The 24,044-nt window shown below is 40.0% G+C and overlaps 1 protein-coding gene across 4 annotated transcripts; it reads right to left on the reverse strand.

Annotated features, from left to right (window-relative positions):
* Positions 1-116: 116 nt before the first annotated feature.
* Positions 117-23,108, reverse strand: PLCXD1 (phosphatidylinositol specific phospholipase C X domain containing 1). 4 transcript variants are annotated; one of them, XM_042459933.1, is made up of 8 exons: positions 23,063-23,108; positions 21,146-21,281; positions 16,323-16,465; positions 14,625-14,761; positions 13,230-13,358; positions 7,274-7,429; positions 5,202-5,385; positions 117-3,393 (listed from the first exon to the last, which is right to left on the reverse strand). In XM_042459933.1, the coding sequence occupies exons 1-8, from the start codon at positions 23,103-23,105 to the stop codon at positions 3,158-3,160; spliced, it is 1,164 nt and encodes a 387-aa protein (XP_042315867.1). In that variant the 5' UTR covers positions 23,106-23,108; the 3' UTR covers positions 117-3,157. The 4 variants fall into 4 exon arrangements, with proteins under 4 accessions (XP_042315867.1, XP_042315868.1, XP_042315869.1 ...); XM_042459934.1 differs by lacking the exon at positions 23,063-23,108 and adding an exon at positions 19,078-19,135 and having other exon boundaries at positions 21,146-21,258; XM_042459935.1 differs by lacking the exons at positions 21,146-21,281; positions 23,063-23,108 and adding exons at positions 19,078-19,135; positions 21,057-21,092.
* Between the last annotated feature and the right edge of the window lie 936 nt (positions 23,109-24,044).

The following is a 24,044-nucleotide window of genomic DNA, read 5'->3' on the forward strand; positions in this document are numbered from 1 at the left end:
ATCGTCTTAGGGTTGCCATAAGTTGGAAATGACTTAAAAGCATATAACAATTAACCTAAATGCACCAGATCCTGTCAGCTGAGCAGGGCCAGCCCTGATCAGTACTTGGAGGGGAGAGTGCTAATGAATGGCAGGTGCTGTGGGCTATATTTCATAGGAACAAGCTGGCAAAACCACCTCTGAGTATTCCATGGCATAAGAAAAACCTATGAAATTCATGGAATCACCATAAGTTGGCAAGTGATATTCTCATTTAGGTCAAAGAAAGTTACTGATGGCCAGTATTGGTTTTAGTCAGTGTTGTCTTCTACCTACCAGTTCAAACACACTGATCTTGTCTGATTTTAGAAGCTAAGCAGGGATTAGTACTTCAGTGGGAGATTGCCAAATAATACTGTCCTAGAGATCTTCCGGTAGGGCTAGGAAAGAATTTTGCCCAAAACGCTAAAAAGTCACTTGGAGCCAGAATTGATCGTACTAGGCTAGGTGCGTCAGCAGCATAAGGCAACTTACTCTGTCCCGACATCAATAATTAGGGTTTAGACTTCAAGTAGATACAAACTTAGATTAACCTAGTCCATTGATTTAAATGGTTTTACTATAAATATGTAGACTCCAGTTCCAGTTCAGCACAGGCATATCTCACTTAATAAAGCCTCTTGACAAAGAATCTCCTTATTACAAAAATGTTTTACACCTCCCTAGCTACCATTTCCCCTGCTACATCTAGCTGCAAGTTTTTAGCAGTGCTGTCATTGGGAGGAGGATGGAGAAACACATATTTCAGTGTTGCATTCCATCTGCAGACAATAGTGCAATAAACCTTGCACTGGGAAGGAACAGGACTCTACCATAGTTGTGTGTGCCAGCCTACAACAGGTTAAGTCAGTGTTTCTCAAATAGTGGGGCGGGCCCCCCAGGGGAGGCGCGAAGCTCTGTTATGCAGAGGTGTACTTATAACAATTTTATAGACAAATTATACTATTTACAGTCGCGCGGGGGGCACGAAATGTTTTCTTCTTCCTAGGGGGGGCATGACAGAAAATAACTGAGAAGCACTGGGTTAAGTAAACACGAGCTGCTTCCAGAATCCCTTGCTGAATATGCATTAACACCAAAACAGAGGTAAGCTTCCTTCACCCACTACCCTAGTTGTTTAAGGAGGACAGATTGGGAAGTTTTGCCACCAAAAGTGAAATCATAAAGGCTGGTGGAAGAAAAAATTATCTTTGCACTTTGGAAGAAACCTTGAAGCAATCTGTTGAAGGTTCCTGAAGTTTTTGTTTACTTGAGCAAGCTTTATCTTACTTACTTTTGAACAAAAGCCTTACAGAAATATATTCAACTGCTACTGTTTTGTGTGTAGGGCCTATTATTTCCACATTATTTCAGCTGCTGGTACCAATTTTTCTGTTAAAGTAATGATCATGAATACATGTGTTTCATTAGCAGGTGTACTTGTATTTTTAAACATCCTCCATTTCACACTTAACAGTATGCAATACAACCATTACCAAATCATTTTTGTAGGTATTTCCACAGTTTTCCAAATCATTAATATATGCATTTTTATTAGGATTTCTGGTCATTTCTTACTGAAACATATGTTGCTGAGTGGGATACTCTTATTTAGGATTGAAAAAGAAGCACCATGTCCGTTTCCAATAGATTTCATTCTGTTGCAGTAATGTAATGCAGTATTCTTTTGTCATTATACCACAAGAAAGCAAACACACCTAAAGAGCACTAGATGGCATCTTAACGCAGAACATCACTTATATGCTATTTAAATACAACTGATAACATTTGAAAAGTCACAACAGAAATTACTTAAGATCCTTTCCTATAATGTAGCATAGTGATTCTTGTTATATGGGTCAATAGGATTAAGAATCATGATGCCCCTTTTTAGTTAAGCTCAAGCAGTACATTATTTGCACGTAATTTCATTGAATGTCAAAGATAAATACAGTGCTGTCACTCCCAGCCCCGCACAGATTTTTGCTATTGTGGTCCATAGTTTTAAAAGAAGAGAATAACCCTATCTTGGATATCTAACCTTTCCTAGTTCACCAGAGCCATTTTACTCCCTATTGGTGTCTATGTAAACAAGAGTTTTATCACCACTGTGTATATCACATTACACTTTTTTTCCACTGAAATTAATTCAGCTTGCTGTGCCCAGTTGACCCAGATTAGAGAGGTTGTTTTTAAGCTTTTCATCATCTCCTTGGGTTCAACATCTTCAATAAAATGTGGTTATCTTTTGCAAACGCAATTTACTGTGTTCAACTTCTTGAATCCCTATAAAACACTAGTTATCTTGTCAATTTTCAGTGGTAATTTGTTCATTTTAGGTCCTTTTTCTATGGGCATTTCTGACACAGAACAATAGCAAAGAATAATAATGACAGTTTCAACCATTGAAACATAAGTATTCAGCTGGAGAAGTAAAATTCAACCCCAGAACTTCTGTTTTATTTTGCTGTTCATGAGTAACATTTACACCTGTCTGAATAAAGGTTTCTCATTTACAGGTGCAAATTTCAGCATACACAGGCAAACAGTGGACTGCCATTCCTACATATACTTGGAGAAAAATGGATACTTAACCTGAACTAAATGAAATGAGAAACTAGCACACCTCTCCTTCTGGGTCATATCTATCTGGGAAACACTGCTTTGCGTGTGGCTTCTGTCACCGTGTAGCCATATCAGTGGGCTGGTAGGTCTTCACTGTGACCATGCCAGTCATCTTCTTATGGGGAGACAAACCCAGACTCTTCCTTCCCAAAGAGATGATAGTGCCAACCAATATTTGGCAAAAGTAAATGAACAGACCACACACGCGTCTACCAGATTTGTAACAGGCCTTAGGATATGGAAATGTAACAAACATACATAAAGGCTTTAAATTTTTGAACAGTTTCCACTCTCACTGCGAAGTATGAGGTTTTTTTCACAGACATCTTCAGAGAACATCATAGAGTCTTTAACAGTTTGTCCCTAACAATTTTCAAATATATCCTTACTGCATGTGTGACATTTACAAAGTCCCATGAGGTAGGTAGATTACTTATGTCTTCTGTCTCGTGCTTGAGCTAGGCCTTAGTCTCAATGTGTCTTTTTTTCCCAACAAAAGTGAAGAGAATCAGTGCTATTTCAAAAGTTTTCTATTCAGGTCTATCACATTCTTCACAAAATCATTTTTTTCTATAAAGTCTCCAGCAATGATGTTAATGCAGTCTTTCTTTGATCCAGGGCATTGTTTTTTTATCCACAAATTTAAAAATGGAAGGGCTTTAAGGGTCATTTCCTTAAGAGAGCCACGTAGATGTGCTAGGATATACCCTAGATCTCCAGTAAGGTTGATTCCTGCGACAAATAATCCCGCTGGAAGAAAAATGAAAAAGGAGAATTGCTTTTTGGTATTATTTTTGTAACTTATTAACTTTTAAGCATAAGCAATAGTTCTCACAACAACACATTCATTTTAACAGAGTATACCAGTAAGCATCCTCTGCTGATCTTGATGCATTTGCAGCCTGCATGGACTGAAAGCAGGCTGGACTTTGTTTATACCCGAGTCAGTAAGACCTGAGCAGGGCTGTTGATAAGAGGGTGACACACAGGTCTCTCATTCATAGGGTTGCCATAAGCTGATTTGACAGTATAAAACTCTGAACACATCAAAGTGGAGAACTTTTACTGTAAATCTTTCGGTTTTCCATTTGAAATGGAAATGGAAATAAATTTCAAGGATAAGTACATCCCAATTCTTGAAAAAGCAAATTAAGGTCGTATGCACTGTGATGCTATAACGTGCCTTCAAGCTGACACTGACCTATGGCTACCCTATCATCATTTTCTTGGCAATATTTATTCAAAGTTTGTCACTGTCTTCCTCTCACGCTGAAAGAATGTGACTTGCCCAAGGCCACCAAGTGGATTTCCATAGATGACTGGGAATGTGATCTCTGGTGAGCCAGAGTCTTAGGCACGTTACAGACGGGCCCTTCCGGCGCCCCCATCACATGCTAGGGGTTGGCCAAGGACCTAGTGTCCACACCAGCCTCACCCCTAGCATGTGATGGGGGCGTAATAATGGCAGCAGCCTATATACACGGGCGCCACCATTATTACGTGCCGGATGCATAGCATCCGCACGTCGCGCCCCAGATATGACGCCGCGAGTGCGTGCCTCGTGCCTCTCAGCATCACATCCGGGGCACAAGAAGAAGCACCATTTCGGTGCTTCTCCTTAGCTGTGCCAGGAAGCCTCACGGTCTGGCGCAGCTAATGGCGCAGGGAGAGTGCCGCTTTTCGGCACTCTGTAACGCGCCTCAGTTCAACTCAGCCACATCTTGCTAGCTCTCTACAAATTCTTTAAAGGTATTAACACAACAAATGGCTTTTGTATGTTTAGGTATAACCTGTTCTCCTTCCTTCTCTAGGAGAATCAGTACGAATTTCTTTAATTAAGTTTCCTTTCATTTAAACCAAACTGTCAGCATAACTTCTCAATATTCCCGAAACTAGAAATGCCCATGCTCAAATATTTTAACATTCAGCCCACCAAAGCATGCTCAAAGAAATGCAAGCTTCCTATAAAAATGTTTTTTTAAAAAAACCTCTAAATTCTGCATCAAGCCAAACTAACTATCAACTTATGAAACCTACAATTTGAATTTTTGATAAGGCTCAAGAGTTCAATGCTTGAACAGGTATCCCTCCCTATATAGACTTGCATAAGCACTAAGGTCTGTTGGAAGGGCCCTTCTCTGTTCCAACAATGGGATAATTTGGAGAAGGCCTTCCCTACTGTGACCCCTCAATTGTTGGACAACCTTCTTTTAGAAGCCTAATCTGTCATTCCAAGTGCCAAGTAAAAATATGGCTTTTTATGAAACCCTTTGGTGTCTTAACTGATTTCATCTAAATCTGCAAATGTGCATGGTCTTAAATTGCCTTAACTAGTTTTACACTGTCTTGTTATGACTTGTCAAATTGTTTAACATGCTTTTAGTGTGTTTAAATTGTTTTTATTGTTAGCTGCCCTGAGGCCTTTGCATATAGGGCAAATATCAATATTTTAATCTTTGTAATCTTCTTGTTCATCATCCTCTTTCTCATCTTGGGAACTGAGGCACTTTAAAAGTCAGTTTCTAATTATCACCTTGAAAACAAAATGAAGCAAGTACCTGGGCGTCCATTCTGTTTCCTCCTCTCCAAATACTGGATAAGCTTTTCTGCTGTGGTCTTATCTCCCCACCAGTATGGAATTGCAGGCCATAGCTCACAATGCCGTGTCACTTGTGAAACTTCTTCATAGGACACAATAACCTGATAGTCACCAGACCATAGGTTCCGTAGGGTAGGTACAACCTGAAAGACAGGACAAGATAAGTTACCATATTTTATTCATAGTATTCATGTTGGGAAAAGATCTGGACCTCAAGCAGTAAGACATGAATACTACACTCTTTCATCCTATTTGTATTTTAGAATACATAAGGATGCAAGTTACATGGCCCATCTTTCACAAAGAACATCACACCTTTGAAAACCTGTGGGATTTTCTCTGGAGTTCAAGTACAAAGATGGTGCCACAATCCAACTTCACATGATCTCTATCAATTTTGATTCAATTGGACATTCGTAGATATTTACATATAACACACACATTTCCATTCATGTAATACACATCCATTTGTGCTCACATACATTTGCAATTATATAATAATATTTATTTTTTATTTATTTCATTTGTATGCCACCTTTCTCCCAGAAAGGAACCAAGGTGGCTCTCAAAAAAAAAGTGTTAAAAACATCACAATAAAATTTAAAACATAATACACATCCATTCATGCTCAGTCTGATCACACTCTTCCCATATTCCAGTGGTCATTATATTTGCTAAAAGCCTTCCAACTGATGCCAACAAAAGTTTTTTTGGAAGCTTCATTGTTGCCACATATAAGAAGATGAAGCTATCACCTGCCACCACACAAAGCAAAATCAGTTACCCATATTCTCTATCTCCCTCATTAGACCAATGAAATGAAAGTTGGAAAGAATAAGTTTTCTTCTTGAAAACAAGTATTAAGTAGCAAGTTACACTTAGTTCAGGGGCAGGCATAGCACAGCCGGTGAGATGCTTGCAGGCCTAAGAGCCCCAACTGAGGACCCTTGAAGCACCCAGTCCATCCCCCCCACCCAAAAAAAAATATTTTCCCAGGCAATTTCCCACCCCCAAATGGGTCAAAATGCAACAGTTTTGCCACCAAAACCTTCAAAATTCCAAAATCAAGGCAAAAATGAGCTAAATATGTGATGTAGTTGTGATTGCATCAGGTACATTCGTGCAACCCACCAGCAGGGGCCAAATTAAAAAATTGTCCCTATCCTGAATAGTTCCCCACCCTATCTTAATACATGACTCCTGATTTATATTCATTTACAACATCCCAGGACACTGAAATCCCTTCTCAGACCAATCAGAGAGACCAGCTCTAACACCACCATTTCAGTTCTCAGTAGACTTGATAGTTAGATTACCAAGGGATAGCTCTTCCTTTTCAACATATAGAATTTTTAACAAAACAAAATCCCACAATTTGTAGACATGACCAGTGATACAGTCCATTACTGGTACAGTCCAAGAACCATCTGTGGCAAATTTCACCTACAAGAATACAAACTAAAAACATTTGAGGGTGGGGAAGATCCTAAAACTTGGCATCTGTTGATAGCTTGATTACACAAAATCAATAGTGTCATAATTTATTGTTTTAATATTACTTGGTATTGTTCTTGAGTGTGTGTTTTGTAATGAATTTTTAACCAACATACAATTTAGAAAGGAAAGAGCATTACTTTAAAGCAAATTAATTAAAGAACATTACTTTTAAGCAAATCATACTAAACATGATAGAACTTAAATATAGTTTAAACTGCAGTTTTATACTTGTATACCTGGGAATCACATCTAGATAGACATATACAGAACTGTACTGTAAATCATAAACCAATCTGTCAAATGTACTGTGTGAATGTATGTTGCAGATCTCTAAATGTCTCTGTTAACATGCCAAAACATTATTTTTGAACATTCTACATGCAAAAGGATATTTGGATTAACATATACAGAATCTCATTCCAGCAACCCAGTTATGTAATTGAGCAATGCTGTTTATTTAAATGCAGCATCCAAAGAAGGCTAGTGTGAACAAGGCTTTCACAGTCTCAAAGCTGAGCATTCCCACCAACTTACATTTCTAGGACAGAGTCTGCCGGCAAAGATCTTCTTTATACAGGAGATCAAATGACAGTGATGCTCCTCATCCAATCCATCAAAATTTCTGAAAGCAAGAATGACAACTTCCCAGGGATGATTTTTCAACCAGCGTAAAATATCCCACAGAACAGCCTAAAAAAGTCAACATGGAATATGTATAAATAGCTGTTTCATGCTAAAAGGAAACAAACAAATAACAATGTGTAACTGGCCACTTTCTCAAATGATGCTCAGCTGCATACTACCAATGCAGGAATGTTCATCATAGCGGATATTTCATAGGGACTCAGAACTTCTGATTTGCATATTCTTTCCTGCCTGTCATATGCTAGTACCTTAGCTAAACATCTGATCTATAGTTGAGACATCTAGAAATTCAAATTAGCATGATTACAAGTATGAAATATTGTCTAACCAAATACCTTGCTCCAACTCTGTTCATTGCACTCCTTCAGCAGACATGCTACTTCTAGTGTCCTTGTAAAATCTGCTACGTTAACCAAGGCTTAATTCACTACCACTAAGAAAGAATTAATTGCTACACTGGACTGCTTGCTCTTTGTAGACCACCAAGTAGTCTTATAAGAGAATGTATCAAATTATCCTTAATGAAAACTGATTAAACTCCATTTTAACACTGATGTTAAAACTCCCTATGCATCCTCATGCAGCTCTAGGTGAAGGGGAAGAATTACAAGGAATCCATTTGTTGCTGTTGTTAACTGCCATAAAGTCAACTTCTGCTTTGGCAACTCTATCAATAAGAGACCTCCAAGCCACCCTGTCATCAACAACCCTTCTCAGGTGTTACAGACCCAGGGTAATCAGGGCTTCCTTGACTGAGTGTATCCACCTGCAAAATGGCCTTCCTCTTTTCCTGAGGCTGCCTTCTATCTTACCAAGCATTATCTTCTCAAGGGAGTCATGTCTTATGACATATCCAAAATTCGACAGTCTCAGTTAAGTCATCTTGGCTTTTAGGGAGAGTTCAGGCTTGATTTGATCTAAGATCCATTTGGTTGTTGTTGTTTTTAGCAGTCTACAGTATCTGTAGAATTCTTCTCCAGCACCACATTTCAAATGAGTTGATTCTCTTCCCATTAGCTTTCTTCACTGTCCAGCTTTCACAATCATACATAGAAATTGGAAATACAATGACATGGACAATCCTGACATTGACATTCAGTCATGCATTGCTATACATCAGGATCATGTCTAGTTCCTTCATAGCTGCCTTTCCAAGTCCTTGTCTTCTTCTGAATTCTTTACTGCAATCTCCATTCCGACTTATGACTGAGCCAAGGTATGGAAAATCTTGAGCTATTTCAATGTCTTCATTGTCTATTTTAAAGGTAAACCTGTATGTTCACCTATAAACCTGTCTTTGGATTTACTTTCTTGACCTCCCTCTATAGTCAAGTGTCCCTCTAGTCATCCCAAATCTTTGCTGTTTTCTGATAGAAGTATGGTATCATCTGCATATCTTAAATTGTAGATGTGCCTCCCTCCAATTTTCACATCCCACCCAATCCTCCAAATTTAATCCATCTTTAAGTGTGACAACTTCCATATCTATGTTAAACAGACAGAATGCACCCTTGCCAAATGGAACCAAGGCCCCACTGTACCAGATCTTTCATTTCTTTCCAAACACTAGCACCAGCAGTAATCAGCTATTAAGTGGCAGTGAGAACCAGCATGGTGTGGTGGTTTGAGCATTGGACAATAACTCTGGATCCAGGGTTTAAATGTCCACTCAGTCATGGAAACTCAAGGGTGACCATGGACAAGTCACACTCTCTCAGCCATGGAGAAAGGGAAAGGCAACCCACCCTGAACAAATCTTGCCGAGAAAACTCCATTTTAGGTTCCTTAGGGTTGCCTAAGGAAAGAACTTGAAGGCACACATCAACAACCAACAAAGTTAATGTAGGCTATATTTCAGAGGAAGGAACTTGCAAAACCACCTCTCAGTATTCCTTGCCTAAAAGAACTCTATGAAATGCATGGGGTTGTCATAAGTCAACAGGCAGACAACTTTGATCACACACAGAGACCAGAAGAAGAAAAGCATAACAGGAGGAGGTTTAGTTTTCCATCATCCATCATTATACTATCTACTTCTCTGTCACCATGTCCTGTTTTTGTCAGTCTGAAAATATCAGAATTGGCCAAAATCAAATTCTGAGTCTGTGGCAATCACCCAGAAACCGGTATCCCAAGTTAAAAGGCTTTTAAAGACAAAGGCATGTTTGAGTAATTGCGTATATTCAAATCCAATTAATACTACATCAGTAGGAATGCAGAATGACAGGGCAATTATTGTACAAGGTTGTAAGATAACAATGTTGTACAGGCTGGAAGTGACTTGTTTTATGTCACTAATTAATTAATATTTCAATATATACTGTAGTATTATAAAGTTACTAGAAGTCAAAACAATACACTCTGAAATACAGGTAGCCTAAATCTAGAAAAAAATTTCCAGACATCTGGCAGTTCCTTATTCACTTACTTAGGAACAGGCTACATTGAATGAGACCTATTTTGACTAGGCACACAAGTTGGCACTGATAATTGGTGTTTTAGTATGATCTCATTTGGCACACATCTGGTTTAATAATACATATGGCATAATTCAAAGCTCTTTAGGCCCTCCAGTCCTTGGCACGTGTGTGCACAAACACAATATATCTTCCCATTCATTTCTTAAACAGAAAAAGCTCCTTGTTTGCATTAGAATTCCTGTCCTGCTCATATGATATTCTGCTCTGGCTCATTAAGAAAGAACAGGAAAGTTCCTACATACCTGGAAATCTATATCAAAGTTAGAACATCTGCTCTTTAATGCTGTTTAAAATTCAGACAGCTTATTCAGTGGTTGAATCTCTTCTGACCGGTCAATTCCACAGTCTAGGGGCAGCTGATGAAAACATCCTCTGGGTGACAAGTGGAGTTAATGTCCTCCAGAGGATCTGAGTGTAGGGCTGATTATAGAGAAAGAGGCGATTCCATATGTAAACCAGACTCAAATTGTGCAGGGCTTTAATTGGCAGCCAATGGAGTTAATTTAATACTGATCTCATATGATCACTCCTAGATGTACCAGTAACCAATATGGCTCCCATTTGCTGAATTAAATAAAGTTTCCAAATTTGGTAGTAGTAGCCCAACGTACAGCATATTGCAGAAATCTAGCCTTGAGGTAACGAGCAGATGTACTAGCATATTTAGGTCATCTAGCTCTAGGTAGGGGTACAGCTGGCATAACAACCAAAGCTGACAGTAAGCACTCTTGGCTGTTGCACCTATCTGAGCTGTCTTTCAGAGGGAGTGTAACCCCATTCAGGACTGACTGACACACCTCTAAAACTAGGTTAGGACCCTTGTCAGTAAGCACCTCCATATTGTCCGGAGTCAGTTTCAATTTTTCCTCATCCAGCCTATTACTTCATCCAGGCATTCAGGCAGAGAAGACACATTATCCTTAGCTGATGCTATTTTTGAAAGCATTGGGTGTCATCAGCATACTGGTAGCACTCCACCTCATGCCTTCGGATGATCTCTCCCAGCAGTTTCGTTTAGATGTTGAACAGTATTGGGGATAGACTAGCACCTTGTGGTATGCAAGTTAGGTACTCTGCTTTAATGACAGCCGGAATAGTGTAATGGTTTGAGAGTTGGACCCGAACTCTGGAGAACAAGGTTCAAATCCCCTTTTGGCCATGGAAACCAACTGGGTGACCTTGGGCAAATCACATTTTCTCAGCGTCAGAGGAAGACAAAGGCAAAACCCTTCAAAATAAATCTTGCTAAGAAAACACCATGATAGGTTCATCTTTGGACTACCTTAAGTCAGAAACAACTTGAAGAAACAAAAAAGACAGCAAAAAAAAAACAACAACAACTGAATGCTGCTTCTACAAAACTTCCAAATATAGAGCTGATACTTAGTAAGCTTCTTTCTGTAGATGAGGGTTTTCTTAAAATGAAAGCTGGCACTCAATAATTCAACAGATACCCTAGATGTCATGACAAGAAACCAAAAAGTCCAGAATAGGAGAGGTTTCCTTGACAAGCAACAGTTAGAGGAATGGCCAGGACATGCCTATGGACCACTTGGGACCACATGAGAAACCTCAGCAAGATATATTGAGCTCATGGAATGGATGATTCTCACCCCTACCAAAAACCATAATGCATGCCATACAGGTGTCCACACTACAGCCCTCCAAACCCTCCTTTTGGATAATCACAGATTCCTAAAGGTTTCAACTTTGAGTTTTATTTTATTAACTTTGAAAATATGACATGGCATTGTAGTGTATAACAGTGGGATGGGATTAACTAATGGTAGCAGTAGCTTTCCTTAGACCATCATATGATGGTTGTACAGTTAACTGCAAGTACTGAAAATAATGCTGTCCTGGAAAAGAGAGGAGATTTAGGAAATGTTAGCCACTGGAGGCAATGTGATGCGATGTTTGAATATTGGAGCAGGACTCTAGGAGACCAAGGTTCAAACCCCTGCTCAGCCACAGAGGTCCACAACATGATCTTCTGCAAGTCACACTCTTTTCTCAGCCTCTAAAGGAGATCATGGCAAATCTCCTTGCCAAATAAACCCTAGGAGACTTTGCCAATAAAACACTGGGACACGGTCACCTTAAGTCAGAGTCCCTACTTTCTAAATATGCATTTGAGAGATAGCTAAATGAACAAAGGCAAAATCCCATTTCTCCATCACACATTTCATAGATAGCAAGACGATACTGGAATCATTTAGAATATTTCTAATTATTTTAATGACTGCTTGAGGCTGGATGTGCAATTTTATGGACATACCTAGTCAGAGCTAAAACCACACTGAGTGCAATGGGGCTTACTCCCAGACAGCTTACCCATTCTAAACACTGCCATGTGATTCTGGGAAGCTGATTCATACTGAGAATACTTGGTGTTAGTAGCACTTCCCTGCTGTAATTCTTGCTTAGTGTGCTGTGGAATTCTAACAATGTTCAAATGCATTAAAACGTGTAAACTGGATGTCAGATGGAATTACTATGGTATCCCTGAGTCAATAGGGACATTGCTGAACCTTTAGTAACTGTAATCTTTGGAGCTCCCTGACATGATAGCCACCAGCAAAACTAACAATATGAGAGTTGCCATTTCTAGCCTTAATATAATATGGGTTGAATCAGGACTAAAGGTACATCCATGCTGAAGAATTAAAGCAGTTTGACACCAATTTAATTGCCATGATTCTGTTCTATAGAATCCTGGGATTTGTAGTTTGGTGAGGCACCAGAGATCTCTGACTAACCAGGCTGAATTCCTCACCAAACTACAAACCCCAGGATTCTGTAGGACAGTCATGACAGTCAAACTGTTTTAATTCTGAAGTGTGGCCACACCCTCAGTTTATCTGGTTTAAGTCCCACTGATTTTAATGAGAACTAAATGAAACTTATAATGGAACTAACCTTATCATATTTATAAAGAACATTTCAAAAGCAGATATAAAAAGCAATCACATAATACAGCAGACAACTACAACATCCATGCATTTCACATTAACTGCAGTGCTCCTGCTCCAAAAGACCTTTGTCATGTTAAAGCTCTAGTGAAGCCAGAGGGATATCACTTCCAGTTTTGGAAAAAATTATGTCTGTATAGCCTATGCAAGATTGGGAGGGCCCCAAAATGGTCCCTCAACCCTCCACACATGTCCACCTCTACTCTATAAGCTCTGGCAGGTGTAAGAATCAGACATAGTCTGAAGCTCCATACCTAGACTTCTTTATCTGTACACAAAAGGGGTGGATTTTGCCCCAACACCCTACATTATTTCAACAGTAGTTAGGTAATTACTCTCTCAAATGGTTTTACTTAAACAATTGTTTCTACAGTATTTAATAAGGAACTGTACCTCTACAACAACTGTTGTATATACCATATGAACAAAGTATAAGTTCGTGGAAGAATCATCAGGTTTGTGAGCAATCCTAAAATCAAAATACCTAATTCCAGCATCCAGTTGTTCTAATACAGTCAGTGTCTATATAAAAACAAAAACAAACAAAAATTTCCTGAATGTTTACAAGGAAGCCATGTTTAATTTTTCTTAGTCTTAAATTTAAAAAAAAAAACTTAATGCTTTCCCCCAAATAATAAATACATAATTACTGTATTTTCTGGCGTATAAGACTACTTTTTAACCCAGGAAAATCTTCTCAAAAGTCAGGGGTAGTCTTATTTGCCGGGTGTCGTCTTACAGGGCAGGTGCTGAAACTTCCAAGCTGGACTGGAGAATCTGCGGTCGCCGCATATGGTGGGGGGAGTTCAAAAACTGCTGTGGCCATATCCCCGCCATATCTGGTAACCGTATGAAAGCAGCAAGGGCGGTGTTGTACAAGTACGGTAGAAGAAAATCAGTTCATCAGGATACATGGAAAGAAGTGACTTAACACGGTCCTGATGACCAGGTGAGGAGGCACCTCACTGGAGAGGTGTAAGTGAAGGGTGGAGCAAGCTGCAGGCATCCAGGATGCCCGGGGTATGGGAAAAAAGAGCCGTGTTTGCAATATCACTCTGATAGTCTTGGAGACAGGGAGGGCTGGGCAGGCAAGGAGAGCTGACCAGTCCAAGCAGGCTTTGTATACAACAAGGTTTCCTGCTAAGTACCTGCATGTCATAAGCATTTGAATTAAAATTACCATATTGAAATCAAATCTGATGTTTTTTAAATTTTTATTTTGGTATGAGTTGGAAGAGGGGTAGTCTTATACGGTGAGTACATCCCAAACTCTATATTTTGACTGAAAAGTTGGGGTCGTCTTATACGCCCAGTCGTCTTATATGCCGGAAAATACAGTACATGGTGTTAGAAAAACAATGGATTGTACTGTTAAGTTAGTTAGTACCACCGCTTAAACTTTAATAAGTTTAGTATTTAAGTACTAAAGAATTTAAGAGTACAATCCATTGTCTTCCTAATACCATGTAATTATTTATTTTTTATGTGTATATATACATATACAATTATATAATTAAAAAGTTAAAAGTAACAACCAACACTTTGTACTTTGCCTGAAAACTAACTGGCAGCTAGTGGAGTGATTTTAATATTGGTGCAATATGTTCACTCCTAGATGTGCCAGAAGGGTTTAGACTGTTGTTACCAAATTTGTTCCTTTTTTCCCTCATGATCCCTGTATGATGTACGACACTTACAGAAATAAAGGGAATAAGTCAAATTTTATATTTTGTAAAAGGACACTTCAAACATAAGATGTAAACACTAGAGAACTTGAGATGTGTTTACCTGTGTTATAGACCACTTCAAAATAATAGGGTGCACTATGCGATGCATATGCTTGTCCATAAACTGCAGCAACTTGGATTCATTTACGCTTACTTTTGACTCTTTATCCAAGCAATATGTCATAGCATCATGACTCCCTGCATAGGAATAAAATAGAGGTTCAGATTACATTTGTCACCCTCTTCAGATCCAACTCTCTGTACAAATCTTGGTCTCTAAAACTGTTCCCTTACATAAAATTCCTAGTCTAAACATGTGGCTACATAAATACTATCTGTGACCATTCACTTAGCAAATGCCACCTTAATCCAGAGGGAAAGCATACAGTTGGCCCTATGTATTCACAGATTCTGCATCCATGGATTCAACCCTCCAGAGCTTGAAAATATTCCAAAAGGCAACTCTTCCATTTTATACATGGGCCACCATTTTAAAATGCCACTGTACATAATGGAATGAGTATCCACAGGTTTTGGTATCCATGCAGGGTCCTGAAACCGAGCCTTAGCAGACACCTGGGGCCTATTGCACTATGCAGAAACTACCATGGAAAGACATGCCATGTTGGCACTGACAGGATGATGAGCTGGGTAACACATGCTCCTTTTCACAAAAGAGCAACCTGAGAGTTCAAATCCCAGCTTCTCAAATCTCCCAGGTAGAGTGTGACTGAGTGTGTAGCCTGTAGGTACACCAATCACCTCAGGGAACTGAGGTAATCCATAAATAAGTTTTGTGTTACTAATGTCTTATCTTGTTCCTTGAACACTGCCTAGGCTAAAATATTACCCCCAGTGGGTCTCTTTATTGACACCACATTAAATGTCCCTGTAGGGGTCAAAACTAGCTGATGCTGCTAGCATCACTATCAGAACTACCTTTCTCTTAGGGAGAGGGGCATGTTTCATCCTCAGCTCTAAGACTGCCCTTCTGCTATTTGGGGCCCTCCAAATATGTTGGACTACAAGTTCCAACTACCCAGCAAAACCAAAACCCTTGTTGACTGTAATGATGGGAGCTGTAACAATGTATGGAGCTGTAAGCACATATGGAGTGGTGCAGTGGGATGTTCGATCCATGTTGGTGAGAGGGGTGCCTCTGTTTAGGTGCCTGGACTCAACCCATTACACCCTCCCAAGACTATTAGTGGCTTCTAATGCATTTTTTAGCTAACAGGCAATTCTGATCATTGACCATGTGAATAAAGATTGATTTCTCTAATGGAGGTTTTAAGTCATGGTTTCCTATTCACCTTCACTTTTACTGTGAAATCTATCTAGTGCATGAAATTTTACACAAATCTCTTCAGACTTTTTTCTTAACAACAACAACAACAAAACTGTTAGGGAAGGAAAGATGAAATATCTACACTGAGGATAACCAACATCTAGCCATCCAGTTGTTACTAAATTGATGCCCTCCATCACCCTGCTGACTGAGTTGTTTGGCACCAAAATACTTGCCAATGTGGGGGAGGGGGGAGAAGAAGTGTTTCCGATTTTAGAAGTTTCTCATCTATCTAATCATAAATAAATAATAAAATATTTATTTATATCCCGCCTTTCTCTTCCGGGATCTAGGCACATATCCAATTTGTGGGACTGCCAAGATGGAGCATAGTTGATCCTGAACATGGCACTTAAAAACAATATTTACCAACAGAACAATTTTTTAAAGAAAGAGGTACTCCTTACTTACCTGGCAGTGACAGGTTAGAGAGAGGAATGCTCCACAGACATTCTGGTAAATTAGACATCCACTGAGGACCATCACTGTACCAATTAACTGATTTCTTTTTTAGACGTTCCTTCATTTTTTCCCAGGATGTTCTAGAAAAAAAGCTAAACAAAAACAGGAGTTGACATTTTTCTGCTTGGTAACAAAACTCTCCCATTAAACAATGAAATGTTTTCTTGCATTGTCTTTCAGCTTATTGTTTATTAATTATTTATTTGTGGTTTTTATACCCCACCCTTCAGCCCTAAAGGCTATCAGAGCGGCTTACAATTATTATTTTTAATTAGACATATTGCTTAGTATTAAATCATTCTAATATGTGGGTGTGCTGGCAAAACAGTTAATAGGGTTATCTGCATGCTGCCTTATTATATACGGTACAGTATTTGGAACTGTTGGAGCAGGTACCTGACTCCAGACATTTACATGAGATTGTTGTTGATTGCAGTCAAGCCAGTTCTGACAATGACCCTATGAATGAAAGGCCTCCAAACACCCTGTCATCAACAGATCTGTTCAGGTCCTGTTCAGGGCTATGACTTCCCAGATTGAGTCTATCCACCTGTAATGTGGTCTATTTTCCTAGTTTACCAAGCATTATTGCCTTTTCTAATGAGCTATGGTGTCTCACAATATGACCCAAGTACTGTAGCTTCAGTTTAGCCATTTTGGCTTCTAGGGAGAATTCAGATTTTATTTTATTTGGGATCCATTTATTGGCCACTATGTTAGCCCATGGAGCCTACATTATTGTCCTCCAGCATCACATTTCGAATCAGCCATAATTTACACTCCACCCCTGCCTCACAGCTGGAATAGTATGCAGCAGATTCAGACTTCTGAATTCATTGCCTTCTTCTTGACTCATGGGATGGGGTTGAGAAGTTCTACACTAATCTACCTGATATGGCACCAATCACAAATTTACAATTATTAATATTAGCCAACCCATCTAAAAGACAACGCTACATATAACATATATTTTCATTTATTTGTTTTCTTAATCATTATTGGCTTTTGGAGCTACATGCGGAAACAAATGGAATAGAAAAGGATCCACCAGGCATTTGATGTTTCATAAAAATCTTTGTTACCTATTATTTGACAACCTAGTTCCATTTGATTCTCACTACCTAACTACTATGAATCAACAGAGTGCAGTAGTTTGAGTGCTGGATTACTACTCCTTTGGAAGATCAGAGTCTGAATCTCTGCTCTGACATGGGAACCCACTCGAAAACCTTCGGAAAGTCACATTCTCTCAGTTCAGAGGAAGGCAAAGGGAACTCCTAGAAGAGGGCTGCCATAAGCCAAAGTCAACTTGAAGGCACAGAACAACAAACTAGCCACTTCAAGAATCAGCTTGTGGGGGGGATATAGTTGTATGAATTAATCTTTGTTTTCTAATCTTTACAGATCAATCAAATCACTATTTCCTATCTGGGAACATGTTGGCTGTTTAGAATATACAGTACCTCTTGGGGCACTGTAAAATGAGATTCCAGGCATTTACTTTAAGACTTCCAACATTTTAAGCATATTTTAAATAGGGTAAACACAATCCTATACCTGGTTACTCAAAAGTGAGACTCACTGTGTCCAATGGGCGTTACTACAAGGACACTTTTATAGGATTGTGGCCCAAATCAAGCTAAGGAGAGAGTGATGTAAATCAAAATACATTCTGAAAAAGTAGCTTTACCTATCCAGAAATACATGGATAAAATAGACAACCCATATTTGTCCCAAGCCTAAATACATCTTACCATCTGAGCAGCAGGACATGAAGTAATATCAAAACCCCAATGTATTCCATTATTATGCAAGATTAACCAATGGGCACATTCTTAGTGATTAGTAACACTAACAGCAGGAAGTACAGTATAGATTAGCAGACTAAACTCTTCCCAAACTGGCCCATTAATCATATATAAGGGTCAAAATTGTCTGGACACAGGGGATTTCAACAGATGCAACCTGATTAATGGCTCTATTGACCTACTTTGATGAAATCCCCTCTCTTTGCCTTGCCTATTGTTCCCTAAATAGGTCATTTTCTTCCTACACAGAAACTACCAAGCTGGAGTAGAGTTCAACAGCTCAGGTGTAAACAACAGAGGAAATTTATGAGCCAGGTAAACATGCAAAAGGGACTTCTGGGGAGAGACATGCCTTCTCTCACACTAAACAAGGTTGGGAGAGTACCATTCCTTTAACACTCTTATGCTTGACCAGAACAGCCTGATCCTGCAAGGATGACAGGCACTTAAAAGTGGGTTTCTGCAGAAATACAATAAAATCCCCTTATCCACTGATTCACTTTCCGCAGTTTCACTTACCCACAGTTCAAACAATAATAATCCGCTCATCACCTGCTGCCTTGCAGAGGTGGAGAAACTGAGCCTCTCTCAACTTTCCACTTGTCACTTCCTCAGAACAAGCAGAAGGTCAACTTTTGGCCCAAGCGAAGCATATAACCGTATTGGGAGATCTAGAAATATTTGTGGTCCAAAAATGCTAGTTGTGGTTTGGTACTATTTGGGGTTTCAGGCACCCATGGGAGTGGTGATTTTGGAACATAAGCCCTGCAGATAACAGCGTCTTATTGGACACCCTTCTGGATTTGATGCTGTTTATACTTCTAGGACCCAAAGAAAGAGAGAAGACAAACCCACTGAGTTCAAAACCTAGCGCTGCCTGAAGAGCACACCTGTACCTTGTCTGCAGAGAGGAACAGGTGACTGGAGCCATCAAAGTCTGGAAACATGGATGATCTGTTTAGGGGAGAAGGGAAATTGAATCCTAGCAACCTCTGTACTAGCCTTTATTTTGTGTCTTTCAGGTGTTTTGGACTTCAGATCCCATCACCCACAGCCAGCATAGCTAATAGTAAGGTACTATGGGAGCTGTAATCCAAAATTTGAGAAAGAAACCAGACTGGGTTCAGTCTTCTACCTCCAAAAAATCAGTGGTCTGCTAATCATGTGCTCCATAGACACCTCTGATCAGTGGAAGAGATTACCATGCTCAGAAGCCACAGATTCCTGCTGTGTTCTTGAATCTCTAGAACAGGGAGATTCTAGAGAAGCCCTATTAATCACAAGTGAATTATTCAGAGCTTGGATTCTGGGAACTGGAATTCAAAAAAGTTACTTTTCCAAGCTCTGCAAATGATGAAGTCCACTTGATTTGTGGGCACTTAGAACCCACATTCTGTAATACTGTACAAAGAAATGTCTCTCTGTGTCACCACAGAAGGCAGCTTAGCTCTGAAAAGTATGAAAAATTAAGCTGAGCAAGAACATTTATACTGAGACCATCAATAACAGAACACCTTTAAAAGGCAGTAACACTGTAATCCCTAACTAAGTCAATTCAGGTGTAAATCCTACTGAATTCAACACTTCCACTTCTGCAAATGCAAGACTGTAGACTAAAGGCAGGTTTCAAAGGTTTGCATTTTTGCTCTGTTTCTTTAAAATTCTTCCCCTTTTAACATTCTCGTCTCAATTTATATGTTTATTTACTACAGGACGACCAGATGTCCTAACCACAAAGGAGGACAAGGCACCATGAAATGTGGGGCATTTGAGAAAAATGGAGGACCTGACCAATAAAAGCTAAAAAGTCTCATATAAAAGTAAATTTGTGCTTCTTAGCCATGCTCAAAATGGGGGACATTCTGGAATTCCTCCTGGACAGAAGGTTGAAATGTAGGCTATGTCCTGGAAAAGGAGGACATCTGGTCACCCTTGGTCTACTATTAAACTGCTTTTGTGGGTGGAAACTTAACAAGAAAGTGTCCATTAAAAAAAACAAATACAGTAAAAGTCTGTCAATATTCAACAGGAATTAGGTAAAAACAACAATCGCCAACAAGACCAACAACTTAAGAACTACAGAAGCCCTTGAAAAATGGAGCAATGACAGGTGTTTCCAGAGCTTTCCTATTAACCTGTAAATAGGAGCCTGAGCAAATCCCTCTGATTCTATCTTTTACAGAAGTGGTTCCAAAACCCTATGATCCTCCAGGTGTTTTGGACTTCAACTCCCAGAAGCCCTAACCAGCTTGAACAACTGTCAGGAATTCTGGGAGCTGAAGTCCAAAACATCTGGAGGGCCAGAGTTTAGGCACCACTGATTTACAGTAACAATTTAGCATTTAAAAAAAACTGGTTAGACAAAACCAGTCCCATTCCTGTAAACTTATTTCCCCCTCCACACCAGCCTGTTTCCAGAAATAAAACCACATGACAGCCCAGATGTTTCCGTTTCCAAAGCGGTAACTATGATGTGGCAAAAACAACAGAGTTCAGTGCCTCCTTGGGAAACTATAGTCACATCCACACTTCAGAAATAATCCATGAAGGCTATGGGATTGTGGGAATTGTAGCTTCCAAGAAACTACAAATCCCAGAGTCCCATAGCCTTGAGCCATGGCAGTTTAAAGCGGAGTCAAATCGAATTATTTCTGCAGTGTGGATGAAACCATAGTTTCTGGGGAAACTACAAATCCCAGAATTCCATAGCCTTGAGCCATGGAAGTTAAAGCGGTGTCAAACCAGATTATTCCGGAAGTGTGGACGCAGCCTATGAAAGCAAATATATGAAAGCTCCAATATTTCCCCCAAATAATAATAATAATAATAATAATAATAATAATAACTTTGTTATAATACAGAGTAAAGTACCTACAGGACTCCACAGAATTTCAGTTTTGCAACTCCTAGATCTGAAGTTGCTCCAGGAGGAGGAGAGAGGCCTCCTGACCCCGTTGTACTCACGTGTTTAGGCTGCACGTGTGAACCCTCTTCCTCTCTCTCACCCACCGACTCCTCTTTGCAAAGGCTTCCCCATTCCTCTCTTGATTGACAACTCCGTTCCAGAGGCTCCACTGAACGCGACCGACCTCGCACGCAGCTGCAGCAGGCAATGAAAACAAACACACGCCAGGCCTGATTTGCATGCCGGAGCCTGATTGGCCCATTCTGATCCATATTAAACTACGCCCCGCCTCCGCCTCCGCCGGCCAGCTGTGGTCAGATTGTGCCGGCGTGGCGTAATGGTTTGAGCGCTGGACTGCGATGTCTGAGTCCCTGGGTTCGATCCCCAGCTGTGCCAATAAAACCCACTGGGTGACCTTGAACAAGTCACACTCTCTCAGCCTCAGGGAAGTGCAATGGCTAAACCCTCTCTGAACAAATCTTGCCAAGAAAACCCTATACAGTAGTCGGAAACTACTTGAAGGCACACAACAACAGGAGGAAGAGCAAAACCAGAAAGTGCTTAAACTAATAATAATAATAGATTTTATTTATATCCCGCCTTTCCAAAAAGATCAAGGCAGGTTACAATAAATATATATAAACAAATACAGACATATAGACAACTAAAAATTACATATCACTTATCCCTTACCTTAACTAAGATGCCAACACTACAACTATATATAAAAACTAGCCACATCCTCATCAACATGTTGTTATTATTGTTATTATTATTATGCCTTTATGCTAGGAAGGTACCCAAGGCGGCTCACAAGATTATTTTTTTTAATTCACAATAAGATTTTTAAAGCAATTAAAATAAGCTAGTTAAAACAGTATAAAGTTAAGGTGAAAACATACAAATGTTAAAACATAACTAAAACACATTGGAAGAGTGGACGGCCCAAAGCCCCTCTCCAAAGGGATCAAGACAGCTGCAAAAGAGAGAGAGAGAGAGAGAGAAAGTGGGGAAAGGCAGTGGAGCATAATGTCTACACTGGACAAATAAAACTGTTTTACACCACTTTAACTGCCATGGCTCCATGCTATTGAATTCTGGGAACTGTAGATTTGTGAGACATTTAGGCTTCTCTGAGAGCCCTGGTGCCACAAGAAACATGTATTTTCAAGATTCCATAGCACTCAGCCATGAATATTAAATGATGTCAAAGTGGTTTATTTCTGCAGTGTGGAAGTGGCCAATCTCAACTTCTGATTCTCCATATATATGTGTGTGTGTGTGTGTGTATTATTGTATTACAGCTCCCAGCAACCCTGTACATTGACTCCGCCATTTAGAACTTCTAGGTGTTGAAAATTCAAAACATCTGTCAAAACACTTGGAGATAAACGCTTCATGATAAACATGGCATAGCGTCCGATTGCATTTAACTTGGAGTAGAAATGGTTTGAGTGATTTGAGGTTCGATTCCCAGCTCAGCCATGAAACCCACTGGGTGACCTTAGACAAGTTACACTCTCTCAGCCTCAGGGGAAGGCAATGGCAAACCTCCTCTGAACTAATCTTGCCAAGAAAATCTCATGGGTTGCTTTAGGTTCACCATAAGCTCGAAATGACATTATTATTATTATTATTATTATTATTATTATGGCACAAAATAACTACAACTATATTTCTTACTCTAAACTGGTGCGTAGAAGACTACTGCCAAAAAGCACTGAAATCTCACAATCAAAAGGAGATGATGAAGTGCTAGTCCCTGGGATAGTTACTGCGGAAGCTTCACTTCATTTCAAGAAAGCAAGAAATCTCCAAAGACATCTGCCCCAAAGTTAAATGCTGTCATCATTGGAACAATCTACAGCATTTTCTCCTTCTTTATTGTTAACATCAGAAGGAGAACTTGTTCTTCCCTAAAACTAAAAATAGACCAGGGCCCAAGGCTTCTTAGGCCTTGCCTGGGAAATCCTTACCTCTGATCTGTGGCTTGGTAGTCATGCGGGGAAGACACTCCATATTTGCTCCTATGCATTCCTCTCTCAGTATAAGCAACAAAGAGTCCTGCGGTACTTTCAAAGACTGAGCATGGCCACCTCAGTTGAAATTTCTTTAGTGAGCCTCCCTAGGTCCTGAGGCCTGAACTCTATGGCTAAAAACAGGTTCCGGAGCCAAATCATGATGAATCCAATGGCTCATGGTAATTGCACATTTTTGCAGAGATGATGGGGTTGTTTTTCCTGTGTTTCCACCACATCTCATCAACATCTGGAAAGGAAACGTACTCTGGGGAAACATACTTATATTTATTAATTTTATGTATTTAATGTATACCTCAGCCTTTTTCCTTTTCTCCAAGGTTTCTGTGAACCAGCATGGTATAGTAGCTAAAGTGCTGAACTATGACTCTCGAGACCAGGATTCAAATTCCCTCTTGGCCATGGAAGATCACTGGGTGACCTTGGACAAGTCACATTTTATCAGCCATAGAAGAAGGCAAAGGCAAACTCCCTCTGAACAAATCTTGCCAAAAAAAAACCCTGTGATGGGGAGCAGTTGTGTCATTGGGGGGGTGCAGACTGTACTGGGTGACACCCCAGGAGGGTAGTGACATCTGATCAGGCCCCCCCTCCCCACACCATGCCACACGCTCTGTCCTCCACATATGCCTCTCCATCCCCTGCGTGCCTCTGTCACCCATGTGCGCATCTCTATCCCCGCGCATGTGCGATGCTCCATTCCCTGCACACTCTGTCCCCCAAGCACTGTCCAGTCCTTCTCCTCATCAGGAAAAGGATGGGCTGACTCAGGGAGAGGTAACACATGTCATCCCTAGAACCCCCACCCCCAAAACCCAACTGGAAGTCCCACCTCTGGAAGTCCCGCCCACCCTTTGAAGTCCCACCCCCTGCACCAGGTGACACCTGGTGTAGGAACACCACTGATATGGAGCTTTTG

This window comes from Sceloporus undulatus, chromosome 3, assembly GCF_019175285.1.
Source record: "Sceloporus undulatus isolate JIND9_A2432 ecotype Alabama chromosome 3, SceUnd_v1.1, whole genome shotgun sequence".
Classification (NCBI taxonomy): Eukaryota; Metazoa; Chordata; class Lepidosauria; order Squamata; family Phrynosomatidae; genus Sceloporus; species Sceloporus undulatus.

Excerpts from the sequence above, each read along its gene's own strand:
- PLCXD1 (XM_042459933.1), bottom strand. The coding sequence starts at position 23,105 with ATGGAGTGTCTTCCCCGCATGACTACCAAGCCACAGATCAGAG. Across the intron at positions 7,430-13,229 it reads ATACAACAGTTGTTGTAGAG|GCTGTTCTGTGGGATATTTT; the intron begins GTACAGTTCCTT and ends TGACTTTTTTAG. Across the intron at positions 5,386-7,273 it reads GCAGACTCTGTCCTAGAAAT|GTTGTACCTACCCTACGGAA; the intron begins GTAAGTTGGTGG and ends CCTGTCTTTCAG.